The 22,479-nt window shown below is 35.3% G+C and overlaps 1 protein-coding gene across 1 annotated transcript in view; it reads left to right on the forward strand.

Annotated features, from left to right (window-relative positions):
- Window positions 1-22,479, forward strand: part of LAMA2 (laminin subunit alpha 2) — a 525,989-nt gene that overhangs the window by 307,604 nt on the left and 195,906 nt on the right. The window contains exons 16-18 of the mRNA XM_054569946.1: window positions 5,131-5,244; window positions 9,156-9,283; window positions 17,483-17,569. Of these exons, the coding sequence (XP_054425921.1) occupies window positions 5,131-5,244; window positions 9,156-9,283; window positions 17,483-17,569 (329 nt within the window). The remainder of the gene's footprint in view (window positions 1-5,130; window positions 5,245-9,155; window positions 9,284-17,482; window positions 17,570-22,479) is intronic.

Below are 22,479 nucleotides of genomic sequence, written 5' to 3' on the forward strand. Positions count from 1 at the left end.
CCTTGATCTAGAAAATTCCCTGCAGGTCTTTGATTTGTTTAGTACCTAAAGTTTGAGATGTTTATTGTTGTCTCAGTATTCTAGATTCATAAGGATATTAATGTTTCTTATTTAATACCACAATGTGTCATTTTAAGGTAATATATTTTATTTATTTCTATGTATACTCTTTAGGGAGTTTGAAAACTGATTTTACTTGAAACCTCATCAAAAATTGCAAACACCAATTTCCTGATAGAGACCATGGCCTGCAGATAAATAGGAGCTTAAATTCTTAAAGATGGAGCCTTTAAGAAATCATTTGAGTGTACCAAGATGTTCTACTTCAGCACACTTCTCCATTATGCCATTTATAGAAATACTCTAGGCATTGCTTTGTCAGTTCTCTTACGCTTTAAAATACCGCATGCATCAAGAGGATTCACAGGGTTTAGATTCATATTTGTGACAAAATGTGTTTTCTCTCACAGGGCTCAGATTTACCTATCTAGGATAAAGCTAAATGTGATTCACTGAAGTACTCACTTCCCAAAATTCACATAGAGAAGAGAAAAATAATCATGGAAATGAATTAGCTCTGTCAACCCAAATTTAATTTTACATGTAAAATACACGCTGTGTTTGATGAAACATATTCTTTTGTTAAGAGCCTAACAGTTTTTATTTCAAACCGGAAAACTCTCTTTGAACCTTTAAGTTCCTATTTCAATTGAAATAATAAATACCTTGATCCTATCCTTGCTTTAACACTTATTCTCACATTAGTAATCCTCAGAAACTCTTCATCTTCTTTTATACTTAGTAATTCTTCATCTTCTTTTATACAAGTTCCGAATGCCCATTAATACAAATTTGTCTGAATATTAAAATTGTTTAATTGGCTATACTTTTTGTGTTTTCTTTCCTCTCTTCAAAAATATTTATTGAGAGTCCTTGGTAAATTATGCTCTAGATGATGAGTGGATTATCAAGAAGATCACATCATAATCTCTGTCCTTAAAGACCTAACAATCTGTTTAGGGAGAAAAAACAAATACCTATGCAAAATTGGATCACAGCACTATATAATTAGGAGACCAGCAAGTGGTACAGAACACAAGTGCAACAATCATATGAAGAGGTGGGCAATTCCAGTGGAGAGATGCCACAGAAAGTATCCTGGAGTCAAAGTGTATGAATGGTAACAATTAGGTAGGAAGAGAGAAGCATGCAAGTGTAGAGGAGTCAGAACCAAGAAGAGGAGGAATAATAAAAGTGTCCTCTGCCTCTCACACAATAATTGTTTGATAAATAAAGGTATTTTGTCTATGGCTAATACCACCCTGAACCAGCCCGATCATGCCTGATAAAGTTATTTTGAAGTCTACAGAATAATTTAATTGAATCAGAGGACGATGAATTCTGGAGCTCTAGAGTTTCTCTTAGACTTCCTCTATTCTCTAATAATTCCTTCTTTTCTATATCAAAACTTCCTGCCCTAGACTCACTATTAGTCATTCTTATCCCTTCCTGAATTCATTTGTTTTTTTATTACGTCCATAAGGCCAGGCACTCTAGCTTTGTTATCACTAATACCCACGTACCTTTCAAGAACTGGGTAAACTCCAAAGAACATTGATGTCTTAACATCTAGGTTTCCAGAAACCATTCAGATGACTCCATTATAAAATGATCCTCTTTTATTTCACTTGGATCCACAATATTTATTTAGAATTATATATTTTTATCTCTACTTGACTTATAAATTCCTCTATAGTTAATTTTTCAAATACTTTGTTTTGTAGTATCGCCATAATTTATTTCACTTGACAGGTAGGACAGCTGAGGAAGTGAAAGCAAAGTGAATTACTGAAAAGAAATAAGGTTTTAAATTCAAATCTCACTGTTCTCTTCTGCATGTTGGAAATATTAACCATCTCATAGAAATGTCCATACTTCTATTTAGCTAATAGATATTAATGACCATGTATTTTGAGACAATCTAGACCCTAGATGTGGATGAAAATATGATGAACAATACAGATATGGACCTTGCTCTCCAGGACATTACATTTAGTGAAAAGTTAGACAATATGCCAGAAAACAAATTTAAATGACTGTGATAAAATTCCATGAAGAAAATAAACAGGTGCCTCCATAGAGGCGGTGAGAATTGACTGTCAGAAGATTAAATGGGAAGCGCTACTTTATAAATGGTCATCGGGAAAGGCTCTCTGAGGTGGCAACATCTAAACTGAGTTTAGGGTCGGCTGTATAAAAGGGGCTGATGAGGAAGTAGGATGGAGCTTGGGGTCCACAGGGGTCTGAAATAAAGCAAGTATGGCTGGAGCTTGGTAAGCAGGCAGGAGAGTGACACAGATGTGACTGGAAGAGCAGACCATTCAGAGCTTTGCATACATGGGATTTTGTTCTGAGTGCAATGGAAGATCATTGAAAGGCTTCAAGCTGAGTGGTGCCATAACTTGATTTATATTTTTTTAAAAGGTATTGTAACTATAGTATGAAAATGTATTATAGGGGACAAGAATGGTTAAAATGTTAGCATGGCAGGAGAGAGTTATAATAATGGTTTGTGTTGGGATCATGGCAGGCTATGTGGAAAGACATGTTTATTCTACCTGTGTTTTATAGACTACATGCCACAGGAAAGTTAAGAGAGATAAAGAGTTTAGGAATGAGTCAGATTACTACCTTGAGGAACTGGATATTCCACTTACCGAGCTGGAGAAGACTGGGTGAAGAATAGCTGGAGGGTGCTGAAATAAGCAGTCTCTTTAAGGAATACTAGGTTTGAAAAACCCTGGAAAGTATAGATTTCAATTTACTATTAGAATATGCAGGTCTGGGTCTTTGAATATCTGTCTGGTCTAGAGATACATGTTTGGAAGGCCTCCTCAACCTTGGGACTGCATAAAATTTCTTAGGAGAGCACGTGATGAAAAAGAGAAAAGTGACGAAGTCCCCAGGAGCTCCAGACTAGGAAAAGTAAAGTGGAAGCAGAAGAGACAGCAAAGGGATAGGCAGAAACTTGGGGACTGTGATGTCACGAAAGTTACAATGAGAGGGTGCTGAGGGAGAAAGGAATCAATCAAACGAATGTGGACGAGAGGGCAGATAAAATGTAATCTCAGAATTGCCCACTGGACTTGGCTACCTGAATCTTGGTGACACGGACATGGGCAGTTTTAATTGAGTGGTGGCCGCACAAGATGGGTTAGAATGGAACAAAGCAGCATGAGAGGGATGTGAGGAAGTAAGACTTTTCACTGAAAAGAAAAGCCAACAGGTAACTGGAACGTTAAGGGATATTAAATAATTTTGTCATTTTTGTTATTTCCATTAGTTCATTTTTCATGGGGATACTAGATCATATTTTTGAGCTGATAATAATGATCCAGTAGAAAAGAAATCTATCGCGGATACAGCACAGGGGGCATACTAGGAAGGCAATAGGTAACAGAATAAAGATCACAAGTGGAGTGACATTCCTCTGAGACGATAAGGAACCCTGCAAGCCCCACCCCCATTGCTCCAGAGGGGACAGTGGCGAATGAGATAAACATGTGTCTCTGGCAAGATGGCTTCCTATGGCTTCGAATGTCTCTGTGACTAATGAGGTGAAATCACTGGCCAAGAGAGAGAGCTAAGGAGGTTATAAGTTTAAGAAGATTTGATGTGAGTAGTACATTTGCAGAGTATGACAATAAAACTTATTAATAACAATTCCATGCTTATTTGTCCTAAAAACACTAAATCAGTTCTCTCCCTATTATCAATGCCCTTAATTTCTACCTCTTTCTGAACATGTAGCTTCCCAGTTTTTTTTAGAATATATATTACAGAAAGAAATCTCTTCTATAATGAATCTCTAGGGTAACACAAATTCTAATAGGGAGAAATTATTAGAAAGGGACAGAAGAGTAACCCCTCCTTTTTTGAACTACCCAAATTAAGAGGAAGGTTACTTTTGCTTTTCTTTCAAATATGAATATGAGCACATCGCTTTTTTATGTATTTGTTATCAATGTTCAAATTTAAGAGCTCTCATATCCTGAGGCAGGAGGAACATTTCTAACAATACACAACACAATTCTGTGTGCTTTATTACTTCAATGATTTCTCTGTTGTTTTCATTCTGAACTGGGAAAAAAAGGCCTCTTCATGATATGTTGTAGTTAAGCATCCAGAAATAAAGTAAATAACACAAAGAATGCAATTGTAACTTCAGGGGAATTATAAACTCCTGGAGGACAGCAGTATTTGCCCCGCCCCACCTTATTTTGTATCCCATCCACTTTGTAGTGACCCACACAGAAGGGAAACTTAATTAAGGGTGATGGTGGACTTGGAGCTGGCACTGACACACAAGTATTCTAAGACCCAAACATCCTTTTTAAATCAGATTTCTGCTTTTATGTGATAAAGTGTTTCATACTTTAAAAAAGAAATGATGAATACAAGAGTTCTAGTAGAATAATACCATAAAACAAAGTATCAAGGGAATATATGGTAAATAAATCATAAATTATTTTGTGTACATTTGAGAAAGCGTGATAGGACAAAGGAAATTAAGAATGAAAGATGCGATTTATATATGTGTGGAAGTTAGCAGCATATGTGATCAAAAGTAAGAATTGGTGTTACATTCCAAATTATTGCAGAGATTTCCTGAAAGTGATGGAGTTAAGGGCAGTTTGTATGTGGGCAGGGTAGTGTGTTTCAGAGAATCAACAACCCTTGGGATGGCATTAGGTGCTGAGGGAGGCTAATGTTCTCTCAAGAAGACTTTTATGTCGGCTGCTTTTTTCCCCTCCTTTTCCTTCTATTTTTGTCTGTGCTTTTTACTCTGAGACTGACACATTTCAATTCTTTATATCTCTGCTTTATTTTGCCATTTCAGAAGAGACACCAAGCTAGTGCTTCCTCTAATCTCATACCTGCCAATAACGCTAAGGTCAGTACGAAGCCTCAAAGTCAGGAGGAATAGCTCTGTAGCGATGTTCCAACCACAACAAAGCTTTGACAAGCATGTTTGTTGAGTGTGCTGCCTAAATATTTCCCTGTATCCAAAAAAGACAAACTTTAAAAAAAAAATTCTGAAACTGACTTGAAACCTTATTTTTCTTCTAGTCTTGTTGGCCTAGGCACAGACGAGTTAACGGCACTATTTTTGGTGGCATCTGTGAACCTTGTCAATGCTTTGGTCATGCGGATTCCTGTGATGACATCACCGGAGAATGCCTGGTAAGTGCTTTCTTCTTTGTGGGTGCTGACGTCAGCTCAGCAGGCCCTGCAGTTCCATCACTACCTGTGAGAACTTAAACACTTGAGTCAAGACGTGATTGGACAGAGATTATTATACTGAACTGAGAATGCTCCTTCATATGTACTCCCCCAAAATAACAGGTATTTTTTACCTGTTATTAGGAAGTGTTTACTTATATTAGTCTAAAAATCAAATTAGGATCAGATACATCAAAATAAAATGTAACTAATGACTGAAATGCAGGTCTACCATAAATACACATGGTTTTATCCCTCCCATAAATCTACCAAAAATAGACTGTACTTCTCTAACAGGAAATGATTTATATCCCCATAACATGAAAAGTGAAATATAACCTATGTACTAAGCCTAATTTTTTTGGCATTGAAAATGAGAACATACAGCATGTTCTTTTATTTTAAAATTTCATCATGTAACTAAATATATGTAGATTTAAAAATAATAAGTATATACAATACATATTCATCAGAGCTGTTTGCTCTTATAATTAAGTCTAACTTTGAACAAGAAAAATAGCTCTTTAAAGCACTGTCTGTCCTGCTAAGACTTTGTATTGGAGAATTACGCTGAATAGACCATTCTGATTAACTCAAGGGCATGTTAGTTTTATATTGTCTGACATGGCATGAAGCTTGAAACAACACTTCTCATTTCATTAGTTTTGCAGAAACAGAATTTGAAACAGTGCCAGTTTAGGAGGATATCATACTCTCATCTCCCTGTAGAACTTAAGGCAGACTCTGTTCTCTGTATTCCTTAATGTTCTCTCTTCACTTGTTCATTCCCCTACCCACTTTTTTCCTTTTACTTAAAAGCTTCTGGGAAAAATCCAAAATGAAAATTCAGGGCTTTTGTTTCCATGTAATTTGGCATTTAGGATTATTGATGCTCTTTCTATTTTCTCGATATAAGATTTTGTTAATTACATTGCAGTATAAAGTGCGATAGCCTTAATTTGCAGAGCAGTAGATTTTTGAAATGGCATTTTTCTGAATAGAAAGACTAAGTGATTTTGATTTTAATTATACCATAGGCTTTTAAAATGTACATTGGGAAAAATGTTAAGTTACCTTTAAATACTTTGCTAACATGCAATAGGAAATATTCAGCCTAAAACTGATATGGATTTACTTTACTTAAACCTAAAAAGACAAAAATAAATATATCATAGTACCAGGCTTACAATGTTCCCAATAGTAATATTTCATGTTGAATTCATTAGTATTAAATCAGATCATGCTGTTGGCCTACTTGGCTTTGCGATATTTCCAAGAATGGAAGTGGTTTTTTTGGTTTTTATTTTAGAATAGAATAGTTTAATTTAGCATAATTTTAGGAGAGGAAATCAGGGAGCATTAATTATTTGAGGCTTTCTACTAATGAAATGCAGTTTACTGACTGTTTCTTTCATGGGGAGATAGGAGCCCACCTTCAAGTAACAGAGGAACCTTAGAGAAACAAGGGAGATCTTGATGATAAACAGAATCTGGTGTTTTCTGGGTTTTCCACTGTAGCTGGTAGATAGATCAGGTAAGATATTTTCTGGAGAGTTTCACCTGCCCTTCATGTACGATGGTATTGATATCTAAGCGCTGATACCCAATTTTGAGCACATTGATTCTGATCCACAAAGAGAAAAATATTTGAATGATGCACATCAAGGACATTCTTACTATTCAGTTGATCAGCATTTTAGCTTGTTTATTATTATTTATGTTTTTCCCCTAGCATTAAAGAGATAAATTATTAAATGTATAGATAAACTGCTTTTTAGTTACTTTGGCTTTGAAATATGATTAGAAATTAACTAAAATATATTTTTATATCAGACCAAAACCCAGAACCCTATTATAGTGTGTGTGGATCTATATAAAAAGTCATTTTCACTCAAAATGCATTTGAAGTGACCCAGGAAACATTCAAAGCCACATGAGAAGATTGCATACTCTCTCCTTCTCATTGTTCTTGTGATATATGATGTGAACAGACATTTGGAAAGCACTTTTGTATCAGGACACCTGCAAAAGTAACCAGAGTGAAACTTCCATCTTATACAGTTTTGGTTTCCATTATGTTGTTGTCTAAGGCAGCTTTACAGTTACCATTGAAAAAGCACTTGAGTTTAAAGATTAATTTTATTATTTCCAGGAAATTAAATATGACGTTAGGAAATTTAATAAGCTGCTACATGCTATTTTTCCTGTAAATCAGTATTTAAGCAAAAACAGCTCCCTAGGTTCTACAAGGTTTTCAGTTAAGTTTTAGAAACACCATCTTCAACGAGGTTCAGACAATCGGTGTTATGATTTTATTTTTTTAAAACCCCTAAGTCTTTGAAGATATAACTTTGTGTCATTTTGACAATAGGCAATATTGTAAAAAGAATACAATCTTTAGTAATAGACAATGAGATAAACTTGAAAACTGAAAGGAACTAATACAAAGATGAAATCAAAGAAGAAAGCTTTTTTTAAATTGACCCGTGTTTTGCACATTCCATCCAATATGCTATTATTTAGAAAACTGTTAATAGTGAAGTTAACCTCTATACTATCTTTTAAAAAGGGTAACTGACCCTTAAATACCTTAAAGATGTATTAATTTTAAAAAATATTTTAGTACCAGTTGGTGTACCTCTTGTACATCAATGTTTCTTTCCCTCTCTTTCTCTCTCCCTTCCCACCTCTCTAAAAATAAATGAGTAAAATGTTTTTTTAATTTTTTAATGAATTTATGTTTTAGCTATTCCTATTTGGTTATTGATCATAAAAATAAAGTTTTTACACCCTTAAGTACTGATAAATTCTTTACAACATGATAAAAATTATAATTTTATATGTTTGTAAAATTTAAAATGTATTTCAGGTCATAATGAATACATACTATATGATATTTAAAAAGTATCAGGTATGTTTTATTGTACCATTGGAGGCTGAAGAAGCAAGTTATGTCTGCATGTTGCCAAAACATGATATAAATTTATCAAATTGTGCTGTTGGAAGCTTTGTAGACAATTCCTCTGTTTGATTAATTGGATTGTTCACCTTTAAACCAGCCTTGATGAGTTTTGTGAACGGAGCCTGAACTGATGAATGTACTTTAATTAACATGAAGAAATCAAGATATAAATTATTTTTATTTTTTATTTTTGAAAATGACATGGGTTCAATAAATACTAACTGACAGAAAAATGCAGTTTCAGTTTTTAAAAAATTATCCAAGGAAAATTGTTGCGTGCCTTGTAGTTTCGATATGTATTGGAATATATTTAAAATTGTTTCCATGTTTTCATTGTTTAATTATGAGTCAAACAAGCTGCTCACAGATGTAATACATTAATGCATTTTGCAAATCATCAGGGTCCACTGAGGTCCAAATTAACCTCTGAAGTAAGAGGGCTATAGTCCCAGAGGATTTGTGTGATTAGCCACAGTTCTTATTAAATTAGCAGTTTTAAGATGAACAATTGATGTTTTACCTAGAATCAGCTACAGTTACCATTGAACATATTTTATTAAGGCTCTATGACTATACACACATACACATGCATGAATAATCACATGTATTTCCTTAAGAAAAAAATTACAATCTAAAGAAAGAAGGAAATAAGAACTGTATTATGAAAAAATTTATAGTGAGTTTTAGTCATCTTTCTGTAAGTGTGCATATGCTAAAACTAGCATGTAGTTTCTAAGCTAGATATTAAATTAACTTTCAGGGCTATTTCCCAGCTGTAAAATTGACCATTTAATGTGGAAAATTATTCTTCCTGGCAGGGAACAGACTCATGACTCTGTAGACCTATTTTTGGTAGCATGCTATTGCTTGAGACCAAAATAATAAACTTTGATGTGCATTTCTTTCTCAGAACTGTAAGGATCACACAGGTGGCCCATATTGCAATAAATGTCTTCCTGGTTTCTATGGCGATCCCACTAAAGGAACCTCTGAAGACTGTCAGCCCTGTGCCTGTCCACTCAATACCCCATCAAATAAGTGAGTAACAAACTTACCTCTCTAATGAGTTGGCCATCCAGTTCCGTAAGTGCATTTTTATGTAGAATATGCCCTTTCTCTTGTCACACATAAATAAATAATAAATATATGCATAAAATCCTTAGGAATATAATAGAGTTTTTAAAATATAAACTATTTAAAGTTATTGCTATTTATAAAATAGCAAAATTTTAATACTTTAGCTTTAGATTAGGAAATTTAGTATCTAAGGAACATAAATCAAATAGAATTTTTAAACTAATTCCAAAGAACAGATACATTTTATACAAATATATACACATGTCCACCTGCACAGATACATGCCCACACACACAGACATATAAAAACACACCTGACTTTTTACACTGTAATAAAAAGACCACTAACAAGTGTTGCTCTGTTGAGTCCCAGTCTCACATTACAGATTTTTGAATCTTGGACAAGTCACAAACCCACGTCAAAGAGGTAAAATGAGATCAATCTAGTAGACTTTTTAACACCAGGCCTATTCCTTAGTAATTAAATGGTTTATCATCTTATCATAAAATATCAACTTGTATGTGTATAAGTTTATCTCAAAACATTATATTGTATCTCAGAATTATATTGTGAATTACATGAATATTGAAATACAGATGATAATTAGCATCTAATTTTTCATAAATCACATCTTGAAAAAGTTTAAAGCAAACTTCATACAATTTTTCTAGTCATCCAGTTTTCTTTCTTTTCTCCCTCCCTCTCTCTGTCTCTTTTTTCTATTGTTCACCCAGAACAATAACCTCTTATACTGCCTGTCTCTTTCCCTTACCTTTTACGGGAATACTCATTCCAGCTCCCGCTATTCTATCTCACATTCCTTCAGGACAGCCATCTTTATAAATATCTATGCAAGAACTTAAAACCAAAATCATATTTTAATGGGGCATTCTGTGTTGAATGAAAATAAACATTTTTTTACTTAAAAAATTTTAAATGTCTATACTTTTATATGTAAGGAATTTTTTGAGAATCTTCTTAAAGGTAAACAGTGATCAATACACTTTATTTTATAGTATGTACTTTCCAATTATTTCTAAACTCCACAGTAATGCTTGCATAGCAGAAATTTATAGTGGTGTTTTAAAGAAATCTGTCTGCTACAGTTTTTTTTTAAATATGAAAGTGTTATCAGGATGGTCATATTCTAAGGTCTTTTCTGAAATACTATTAATGAAGGTAGTCTTTTGTTACCAAGTAAAGTCAATGAATACTACAAGCTTAAGACTTAAGAATAATTTTGTCATTAAGTTTAAAGTTGTCATTAATATGGGCTTCTCACTCTTCAGCCCACATGTAACCATGGTCTTCCTCCAAACAGCCCACCTTTCTCAGAATTTTCCACCTTTTGGAAAGGAGAAAGAAGTAATATTTAATGAAAATAAACTACTATATGCTCGACATAGGGTCAAGCACTATATTTGGTATTTGTTTAACCCTCAAAAACAACCCAATAGAATATGCATCATGACCCCCGTTTTATAGAATTTTTTAAAAAGGCTCCTGGAGGGAAAATAGCATGATGGTACGTACCAATTCTGGAGCTAGAATTCCTGGATTTAAAACCTGAGTTCCATACTTTCTAGCTGTGTGACTATAGAAAATGTGCTTATACTCTCTGTGTCTCAGTTCTGTCATTATTGTAATAATAGGACCCTCTCATAAGGCTCTTGTGAGAATTGCATTATGAAGTACACAAAGCACCTAAAACAGTCATTTGACATAGTAAGCCCAAAATAGGGACTGACTATTATCAAGTAACTTGCTCAGAATCATAAAATATTAAAACATCGGAGTTGGAATTTTAAGTCCATGTGCTTTCCAGTTGTCTACAGTCTATATTATGGAGTTCTTTAACAAACATACTACATTGTAAGAGATAATATTAAATGCAATTAAATGGGAAATTGGATTAATCTGTATTAGTGATCAAACCATTTCCAGAGTTTACAGCATGAGCCTGGATGGGTACAAAACTGAAGATCTTTTGGCAGCCAAGGTTGTCAGAGAAGGGGAAGAAGGCAAAAGGGAAATCTACTGGAAAATAATAGATATAGGAGAACAAATTACATTCCTTCACAATTGATGGTTACTTAGACCTATGTTGACCGTAATATGACACAAACCTTGCTCTCTGGTGTATTTTCTAATGGTTTGATTATGCAATAGCTGACCTACTCATTCACTATGGCTGAATGAATTCTCTGGCACCATCTGACATACATGAAACCCATTGTTCAACACTACCTTTCACTGAAGAAAGCAGAGGGATTGCATTTGTCCACTTATTTGCATTGTATTCTCAGGTGGAAGTCATAGGGAGTAGCAGAGCTGTGCATTCATGGTACCATATGAATCCCAGCCTAATACATTAATTTGGAATTATGTAATTAATTGAATATGTAGAGTTTATGGCTTAATCCTCAAGTCTGACCAATATGACTATAAATGCATAGAGGTTGTTAGGGAGAGAACTCTGTGTAATTCGTAGCCTACTCTTCTCTGTTTACTCTGCATGTACCTTAACAATGGGTTCTAAATGTTTTTCAGAGGAAAAAGTCAGCTAGCATTAAGACACCATTTACCAGTGCCGAAGGGATGGAGGTCCAGAGTCCAATGATTCTGTTTCCTCAAGTACATGTATTCCAATTTTGTATAATTATGCAGATTTTGATGTTTTTTAAAACAAAGACAACTTAATAATATCAATAAGTTACACTAAGTATTAAAAGATCTGTTAATTTTCAAAGTGGTTACATGTATGTTCGATACTTATTAAATTATTAAGTAATAATTTTATCCTTACAAGTAGATTTGGGAATAGAACAGTAACTTATTTTAAATTCCAGCTTTAAATGTGGCATTTTCATAGTAGAAAGAGGAGACAGTGATAATTCACTTATTTTAAAAATCCTAGAAGTTTATATTCAGAGTTATTAAGTCTTGTAAATTTAGAGCAACTTGGAAATTAATAGTTTACTGTGCAATTGTAATGAGAAAAATTCATTTTAATCTAATAACCTAAATTTTCTTTTAAAGTCACTGAATAATGTGACACAATGCTTTATGGGAACTCTCCATTTTAAAAAGTTTTTAAACAGTCATTATTGCTAAAATCTGAGTTAGAAACTCTGAGGAATAAATTTAATATAATATATTGAATATATTAAATATTAATAATTTGGTATGAATATATGATTGATGATATTAAGGAAAAAAGAAATCAGCTAAAGGTTGCTACAACCTTCATCTATAAGTATAAAGCTTAGTGATAATTTTACCTTGATGATTTATCTCATTAATCCCTGATCGTAAATCTTAGAGATCACAAGCATTTTGGCTCCAGACTTCTTACACAATATTGCTAAATAAAACAAACATATAGGAAGATAGAGATAGATTCGTATACTTATTTTGAAGTATGAATACAGACAAGCATATATTTAAATTATACACATAGTATCAACTTTATCAACTATTTACAGTGTCCACTATTTGCTTAGCCTTCTCATTTTGGTAACATATATATTCTAGCTATAGATTGTAACTAGGTTGTGAAATTTATAACTAAAGAAGTTGATAAAAGTATAAATATTTCAAGTGTTTTATATTCATTAATTTCTGATATCACATAGCATATAGGTTAAATATTATATGAAAAGATGCATGATTATCTGCCCTTGAACATACATGATGTGCTTGAATAGATAACATTGTTACAATCACAGACTTTCATTAGTTATATAATAAAATTAGAGATATTCTTGGCACAGGTCTGGACAGAGGTTAGGCGATCAGAAAGTTCTATCTACTATTATCATTAGGAATACTTCTTTATGTGCATCAGGAATGCTAAAATTAAAATTTCTGAAAGAATGAAACAGTTCTAGAGCTGACTCTTGTACTCACTCAAGTGGCCACATTGAATTATTGTTGTAAAAATTAGTAATTCTAATAGGAAATGTTATTCTCTACATGATTCTAAGGCAAAATATAAATTTACAGAAACATTCAACATTTCCTAGAAATTTTAGAGTGTATTAGATAATTTAGAGCACTTTCCTACATAGTGTTTTATGTCCATATGGGTGATTATAATATATCGTACTAGTCCCATAAACCAGAAGGGAAAACTAAACTCCACAGAAATTAAATGACCTGATTGTGATCATACAGCTTGCTTGTGGCAGCCTCTCTGTGCTTCTTCCAATTGGGCTATAGAAATAGAAACAATTTGAGAAACATTGAAGGAAAGCAAAAAAATAATAATAATAATAATAATAGAACTTAATACTAGACAAACTATAAATGTTCATTGTAAAAATGACTGTAGTGTTTGGCAACTGATATGCTAACTCAAAAGTAAGGACTAGAGCAAGATGAGAAATTTTAAGTTTAATTTTTTTAACAAGCAACTAAATATCTTAAAATTTAAACAAATCAACATAGTTCAGCAAAGCATTTTAAAGCATTAAATCACAGCTATGATTTTTTATGCCACTATGCTAAGAATTTGCCTTCATATATTTTTAGCATGAAAGGCTTTATTAGGTAGATTATATTATCTCACTTTGCAGAATGAGAAATTCAGATTTAAAGAACTATAGTATCCAAAGGCACAGAAAATAACCCAATTCTAATGACAAAACCCGATTATGGACATTAATTCAGATTTCATAATATTCGAAGATAATAAAGAAATATATGTTTGCTTAATGGCTCTCTAAAGAATGTACAAAACAGAGATTACTGAACTGAAAGAACAAAACACATATCGAGAAACTTTAAAAATTCATGTGGCGCAGACCAAAATCTTGAAGTAAAAGAGGTTCCCTTCATTTTTCTCCTCTTCCCCTCAGTCCTGTGCTCTGTCTCACCCATTGGCAGCGTCTCAGCCTTTTTGGTTTCTCTTTCCCTACCCATGTGTTCCAGGTTGCAATTAAAAGTTCTCCTTCCCTATTGTACCTGCAAATCCAAAACAGCCCTGATTGTCTAACCCTAGCAATGGAAATCCTATGCCAGTGATGAGAGGAGTGTTTATCCCCTACCACATCTTAGTCCCGAGAGGTGTTTTGTTCCCTCTTGCAATAGCAGTGGGAAAACTCAGAGCCGTATGTAGGTTGTCACTATCAAGTGAACATACCTTACGACATGCATTTTGTATTTTAAAGAGACTCTTGATTATATCTTATTTTTTAGAATTTTTTATCTTTAACCTTATTGATTTATTTTATAGTAATGTACGTATGTTGATAGGTAGAATTAAATTATTTTTGGAGCAAAGCTAGTTGTATCTATGGGTATGTATTTACATACATAAATACATTCACATATGTTCACATATATACTAGTTATACATAATATATACACAAATGTATCTACTTTACATTAATCATTATCTAAAAATCTATGTTCAGCCATTAAGAAAAACTGTTTCCACTTGCAGATCTTTACTATGTAGTACAAAAATAGTTTCTCTCCCTCTCCCTATTTGAGGCAAATGCTTGCTGTTCTTGGGTCTTTTGTGTTTTCTGTGGCATGGAGTTGATAATTCTGTCAATGTTGAGTTATCCAGCTACAGTTAAATGACATAATCTTGGAATCATCCTAAATCAGCAATGATCTTACAGTTTCTTCTGTCTGTCACAGGAGAGTTAGCTTCATATTTTGGCAAAATCAGTCAAGTTGTTACATTTGCCAATCCAAATTCTATAGAAATTTCCTGTTTTCCATGTTTTTTTTTCTCCTTTTCATTTTACTTTTGGTTTTGAATGCCATCTTCTTTATAACTATAACTTCAATTATAGCCATAAAGGAGTGAACCCTCCGTTTATGTTGGCTAAAGAGCATTAAAGCACAAATACAGTTATATTCTATGAGGACAATTTATTTAAATGCATCCTGTCGAGTATTTATATGACCAAAAGTTTAAATACACTTAATTCTTATGAGGAGGTTGAATGCTGGTTGGATAAGAGAGAAGAGAGCATCAGATTAGAATCCAAAAGCCCTGAATCCCATGCTAAATAAATTCTCCTGGCTATGACCTCGGGCAAGAAAACTTATGCCTGCCCCAACTCATAAAAATTTGGAAAATGTGATAAAAGTATCTGCAAAATCACTCTGAAAATGTAAATATCTAGTTAAATTGAATGCATTGTCATTTTTTTCTTGAAAAAATATTGACTTTTGTCAATGAGAGTATTTTGCTTTACTTCTGTCAGTTTTAAGCTATGCATGGGTATATTTAAAATTTGAAATCTACTTTATAAATAGTTTTAAAGTGTCAGAAGCCTTGTCAAGTACCTTTCACATGCCTTATGATAAACTGATTTAAGATTTTAAAAAATAATTCATGTGGTTTTCTTTCAACTGCTATCATCCCACATGGGTGGAAAAACTAGGGCTTCTAGTTAGAGGCATTATTCACATATGATGAATATTTATAGAATACCAACCTTAAAAGAAGACATATACACATTCTAGAGATTTGTCAAAACCCAGTCTCTCCTTTTATGTCTGAAAACAATAGCAAATCACGGGATGAGGAAGGGAAAGATCCTGTTTCTTATTTTCACACGTGCCTCTTCAGTGTAAGCACACTCCAGACAAGAGTATCAGCCACAGAGAGCTCCTTGGGATCACAGGTGGCAAACCACAGGCTGCTTTCTAAGTGATCGATCTCCTCTCACAGAGAACAGGCTGGGTGTTTCTTGGTTCTACTGTGTATGGAAGCTACCAGACCCCCCTTAATGTGGAACATTTTATCTGGGTAATATTTGTAAACTTAAGATATCATAGACCAAGCCCCCTTCCTTACCCCTTACTACAACAAATTCATTTAGACATTCCACTGAGTTGAAATGTTTAAAATAATAGAACTGCTTGGTTCTGATAGCTTGCTAATATCAAAAAATAAGGATTATTAAATCTTTGCAGGATGACTATGAGTTAAGCCAAAGGAATATTATTCAAAATAGCACCAGTGATCTGATCTGCACAGAAAGGTATTCCAAAGTCATGCCAGTGTCAGGAGTGGAATGAGATCAGGACTTGGCAACGTTTAATTTGTTGTTCTCTCTTTAATTCATTTAGCCATCAAGAAAGTGTCTACTGAATTGTCCTGTCATATATAATAGAAAATAAATCTATTTAGGGAAGACATAATGGGAGAAAGATTAATCGGGGGCATTTCCTTTCAAAATGATAGAGCAGCAGAACTCACAGAATGCAAAATAGTTGATGGCTCTTCAGAGAGCCAAAATGTCAATCAATCTCGGGGTAAGGCTTCCCGTGTTAGAGGGGTCTATCACAATGCAAAGAAGTGTGGCCAGATTTGAACACGTTGTTGAAGGGTAAAGCTAACATGTAGTTAGTTGGCTGTTTTCAGACTGGGTGGTCAACTCTGTTACTTTAGACTTACACGGGAAAGAGGTGTTAAGATGAAAGGTAAACTTTGGAACATACAGAAGATGAGAAATGGACAGGTTATTTTTGGTTCCTTTGGTTTTATTATAAATTTAGGCAGAATGTGTGTGCTTGATCTCTTGTGAGAGCTTTTCAAAGTCTATTTACAGCTTCCTTCTGTGTTAAACAGTGTGGCCATGAGTATACATACATAGCAATCTACATGTGTGCGCACACACATATACACACCCATTGACACACCTGTGGTAGCAGCACTGGAAGTACAAATCCCATCACCACCATCACCATTATCTCTACTACCACCACTTCCACTGCCATGTACTGAGTTCTCTAAAATCTCTAACATATTTTTCTGGGAGGCTTCAATTTCCGGTCTTGGCTAGCAAGAAAGAATGCAAGGCTGTATTTTGCAAGGCCTGGGGAATTCCTAGAAAGGAGCAGCACAGTCCCACTTGTTACTGATGATCACAGACCCAGAACAGTCAAAAGTCAGTTAATAACATGTCACTGGAATATTACTCTCCACTGGGCTATATTCACATCTGCAGAAATAGCAGTGTCATTTCATCCTCAATTGGCCAGACCCTAATCTCCGTCTGTGAGACAAGAATGACCAGCCTGTACCCTTTTGTCACAACAGTACTGGAGAAAGAGAAATGAAAATATGCTGCTAATGACTTTGTGTATGTGCTTCTTCCTTGTCCCTGTTGTTCCCCGACAACATCAACATAGCTTTAGCCCGATGTGCCATTTAGACCGAAGTCTTGGATTGATCTGTGATGAATGCCCTGTCGGGTACACAGGACCACGCTGTGAGAGGTAAGCACGGGCTACACTGTCTTTCAAAATGATTTCTGCCTTGGGAGCTATAAAAACCACAGGCATCATCATCCTTTGCACTTCCCCAGAAAAGCCACCACACTCGGTGAGATGAAATAAAGTTTCTCAGCATACTTGTCAAACAAATGCATTATATTTTTATAGTTTATTTATTCTCTAGAAATTGCTCTATAAATTTCTAGTCACTCGAGAATGTTTGATTAATGTTTTAATCTTAAAGGTTAAGCATTAACCTACAATCTTTCTAGAAAGTATTGCTCAAGTGGAAAGACATACACTTTAAGATTTATCTTACTGTCTACATTGACACCATTTATTTTTCATAATTAGCTTTTTGTCCTTAAAATGTGGCTTAAATGTGTAGTTCATAGTTCAGCAAGTGGTTCATAATTTACCTTAAATATAATTTGAAAATAGAAATAAAATGTAATTTATTATCATTATTTATATCCTTTTCTGTGTACTTCTAAGGCAGTATTTTAATTCTGGTTGGTTTTTAGTAGACTGCTTTGCTGTGGAATCACAGATATTATTTTATGTAATTTCTGTGATCATTTTTCCTCCTAAAGTCTTTTTAAAGAAAAGACTTGTCTGGATTTCAGTTTCAGTATGAACATGGTACAAAATCCTCCCTTGATATCATTGACAAACACAACACTTCTCTGATTTTAGCCCTGGAAACAGTCCTCTTCGCTGCCTTCGCGGGGGAGCAGGCTCAGGGGCAGAGAAAGTGACCTGCTCTCACCCACCCTCACTGAGGCTAGCACCAGAGGGCTATTTCTGCCAATCCTTTCCTGTGCTCTTGGCAACCATCACCCCTATTTGATGGGGGTTCATAAATGAAGCTGGAGCCAATCTCTCAGAGAGCATTTAGCCAGCAGTTAGCAGTCTGTGGATGGTTGACAGCTCCTAGCAGCAACAAGTACTACTTGTGAGTGTGGAAGCATTGTAAATTGGTAATGGAAGGAAAGAAATGAAGCAGGAAGGATTTATTTGAAATCAAGAAACTGGAGGTCTTTAATTGTGTTTTAAAAAAAGAGGACATGTGTATATTACTTATGATAATAGCTGACTATAACATTGCCAGAACAGATTTACATCAAATGCCTAATGCCCACCCCCCATACACACCCTCTGGCTGATGACAGGCAACTGTTTTTTTTAGCTAGAAAATGATGGCTGCTCTGCCATATAAAGCCACTAAATCCACTTACATAAGTGAGCATAGTCTCTGAAGTATTTATATTGATTTGCTTCATCCCCTGTATTTTCTATGCATGTTAGACAATAGTGTCTGAACCATCTACAATTTAAGACCTTACATTTGTTTAGCAACTACTGTGTGCTGGGCACAGGGCTAGACAGAGCATAAGAACAGGTACATTATACAGTCCCTGAGCCCGTGCGACTCACATCTTTAACGTGGGTGGGGATGGTTGAGTGGATTCTGGAGAGAATTCTAATCTGAATAAAAAAAGTCACCAAGGAGAGAAATACCTGACAAAGAGCACAATTCCCCGTCTGAAATCTTTATTAATCTGGTTAAGGAAAGATGGAAACGTTCGTATGCAGTGTATCAAATGGCATATCTAATCTCCAATTCAAGTTTCTCAGTCAAAAATAGTCTTAAATAATTATTACATAGAGGATGGGATTGTATATTTTTCTAGTAAGAATTGGGATTAGGATTTTTCAAGAATATTCTGGGTTTATCATTTCTCTGTATTTATATAAGCCAAAAAGTCCCTTTGTTGGGTCCAAAAATGTTCAGGAGAAACATTTTCTGAAATGTGTCAGCCTCAGTGGGAGGGATGGGGAATAAAGGTTAAGGTAAGGAGGAAATACTAAAATCTCATCATCAAATCTACTCTGTAAGTGATTGTTGTAATCAGGTTATGCACATCATCTGCATAAAATCATCAGTGGAAAACCAAAGCTGTGTTTCTCAAGCTGTAGATGTTCTTGGAACAGAGTGCTGTGATCACATAAGCTTGGGAAGTACCTATTAACATGTTAAAAGTTCTGACATGTTCCTGGAGTGAGGAAATCTGTTCAGTTTGTTGAACTCAGTGTTTCTGAGTTTTATGTGACCATCCAGTTCATGCTTTTATAATACTGCAAAAATGCAGTATTATAAACAAATGATGGCTGCTCTGCCATATAGAGCCACTAAACCCACTTACATAAGTGAGCATAGTCTCTGAAGTATTTATATTGATTTGCTTCATCCCCTGTATTTTCTATGCATGTTAGACAATAGTGTCTGAACCATCTACAATTTAAAATCTTACATCCAGAGTCCAGCTCAGGTGAGCAGGAATTGTAACTTTACATTCTTTACCTCAATTTAATTTCTATTCTGATACTTAATTAGCCATAGGTAGAAGCTGTGAGAGCATTGGAACATAATCTGTCAAGTAATCTTTAAAGTTACACAATGTTATATCTCTGGGGTTTTTTTAAAAAAATTAAGTTCTTTTCCCTCTCCTCCCCGCTTCTGAGACATAAAGCCAAGTTTTGACAGGCTTACTTAGGACCAAAAGCCTGGAGTGCATGAGTGTGTGCTTGCCTGTGCACACACATGCACGCATAAGTGGCTGAGTGTGTAGTTTGGGCAACAGATATATAGTGGGGCCAACCAGCCCTGATAACCAACCCAGGCGTCTTTCTGCGGACCTCTTCCTTCTCCATGTCCTCTTGATTACTTTTACCTTCAGGGCTAGTAACTCCGTCCACTCTTTTCGTACCCCCCACGGGGCACGGGACGCCTTCCGCTGCTTTCATCCCGCACCGGGATTCCCCGGCATTTCTGCTCTCCTCACTACTGCTCTTCTGCCTTTCCATCTCCATCCCATTTTCTCTTTAAGGCTGAACTGCAGGAGAAGGTGCCAAGTTCATAAAAATAGTGACTCTTAGAGCCGAATATTCCTCTGCTGCTTCTGTCTTGCCTGCCGGGTCCCTCCACCTTGTCACCTAGTACAAGATGGCCTTGCTGCTTGAATTGAGAGAATGAAGAAAAATCATGAAAAAGAAGATAGAGCAAGACAAGATACGGCAAAATATTGACTGCTATTCTTTTACATGTAGAACTCTAGTTAGAGTTTTGGGAAACTCTTGCTTGGAGCCAAAGTAGCCATACTTTGAGATATCACTGCTTTCCTCTGGGAAATGTTTTAAACCAAATAAATAAGAGAGTGAATGAACATGTATTTATCATGGCACTTTGCTAAGATTCTAGTCTTTTATAATCTGGACAAGAGGAGAAAAATAGAAAAATGAGACAGTATCTAGATAGGCAAAAAGGGGTAAGTGTCAGAGCATCAAGAGAAATGAAAAAGAACATAGAACAAAATGAAAAAAGTGAACGAAGTGTTAATGATAACCTGCTCAACTAGGCTTTAAGCAACTTTCAAAATAAGTTTGTAGCCTCAGCAACATATCACACATCATGAGAAAGACATTAAAAAGGCTGTGACAAGTTCACCCAATAGGATCCATAGTACCACACAAAAATTAATGGGGTACATGGACCCCTTAAACCCTGTCCCTCCTAGCTGGCCAACTTTTAACAACTCCTCCTTAAGTGAGGAGAGAGGGAATATTTAAGATTAATTTCACAATTGCTACTGAGAACGCAGAAGGTATTTGAATCTAATTGCTTAATATTTGGAAAAGTCGCTGACAATTTTATCCACATGATTCATATTCACTGTCAAAGAATTCTTTTTTGTTTTTTCAATATTCATTCCCAAATCCCAGTTAGCTGTTGCCTGCCTCAGAAGTGCCTAACTCTGAATCAAGTCTAACTGCCGCCTGATCGCTGTGCTGGTGAGACTCTACCCATGTTGCGGTCTCCTCGAGCCCTTGAATCCTGGGTACAGAGCACAGGGTTGCGGAAATAAGAAAACAGAGACGCATATACTAACTTGGTTTTACCATTAGCGAAATTGTGATTCCAGGTGAGGTTTCACAGGGCCACTTGTGCACTTCCACAGTTTGCACACTACATAAAAGTATTCAGTCAAGGGGCAGATTAGGATATCAAATCCAGTGTTCCCTCTTTTGCCAACACACCCTCTATTGTACCTCAGTGCCCAGCAAAGACTACTATCTCTTCATTTTTCTGCCTATGCCCAAAGAGGCCCTTTTTTTTTTACAACTTGCAGAAGAACACCATGTAAGCAGTCTTTAGCTTATTTGGCCAAATGGAGGATAAGAATGCAGGATTATTGCACAGACATTCAGATTTATGCTCCAGCCACCCCCCTCGGTGCCTTTGCCAGTTCTGTTCCCTCTGCCTCAAATACTGTAACCCTTCCACTCCTCTGTCTGCTCAAATCTTAAAACTCAGCAGTATCATCCAAAAAGAGGCCTTAATTAATCCTAATCTGAGCAGGTTGCCCTTTCCTGTGCTTGCGCAACAGTATTTGCTTATCTGTAGCAGTTCAGCACTACATTTTTAAGTGTATCTTTCTTCTTCATGGACTGTAGAGTAAAAACTGCACCTTATTTATATTAGCATCCTATGAAAGTGCTCAGTAATGTTTGAGGAGGGGCAGGTAGGGGAAAAGCAAGAGCTTTACTAATTTTCTTAGGGAGATAAAAGCTCTGTTTTCAGTCCATAGATAATGGAAACACAGGCCACAGATTTAGGGCAGATGCTGTTGAAGAAAAGAGGGGGTACAATGAGCTAAAGGTCTCACCGGTGTTGCTTTCGTCCTATTGTTCTCTCTCTCCATTTATGCCATTCTTTCTATTTCTACCTCTATCTCTGTCAACTCTACCTCTACATCTACCCTCTATCTCTTTCTCTCTTCCTCTGCATTGTTCCTAAGTCATCAATAGAAACAACCATAACTGTATGTGTTATGTGGGGTGTCATCTGCATT

Source organism: Pteronotus mesoamericanus, unplaced genomic scaffold (assembly GCF_021234165.1).
Source record: "Pteronotus mesoamericanus isolate MK-2021 breed Mesoamerican mustached bat unplaced genomic scaffold, CSHL_Meso_final contig_20, whole genome shotgun sequence".
Lineage (NCBI taxonomy): Eukaryota > Metazoa > Chordata > Mammalia > Chiroptera > Mormoopidae > Pteronotus > Pteronotus mesoamericanus.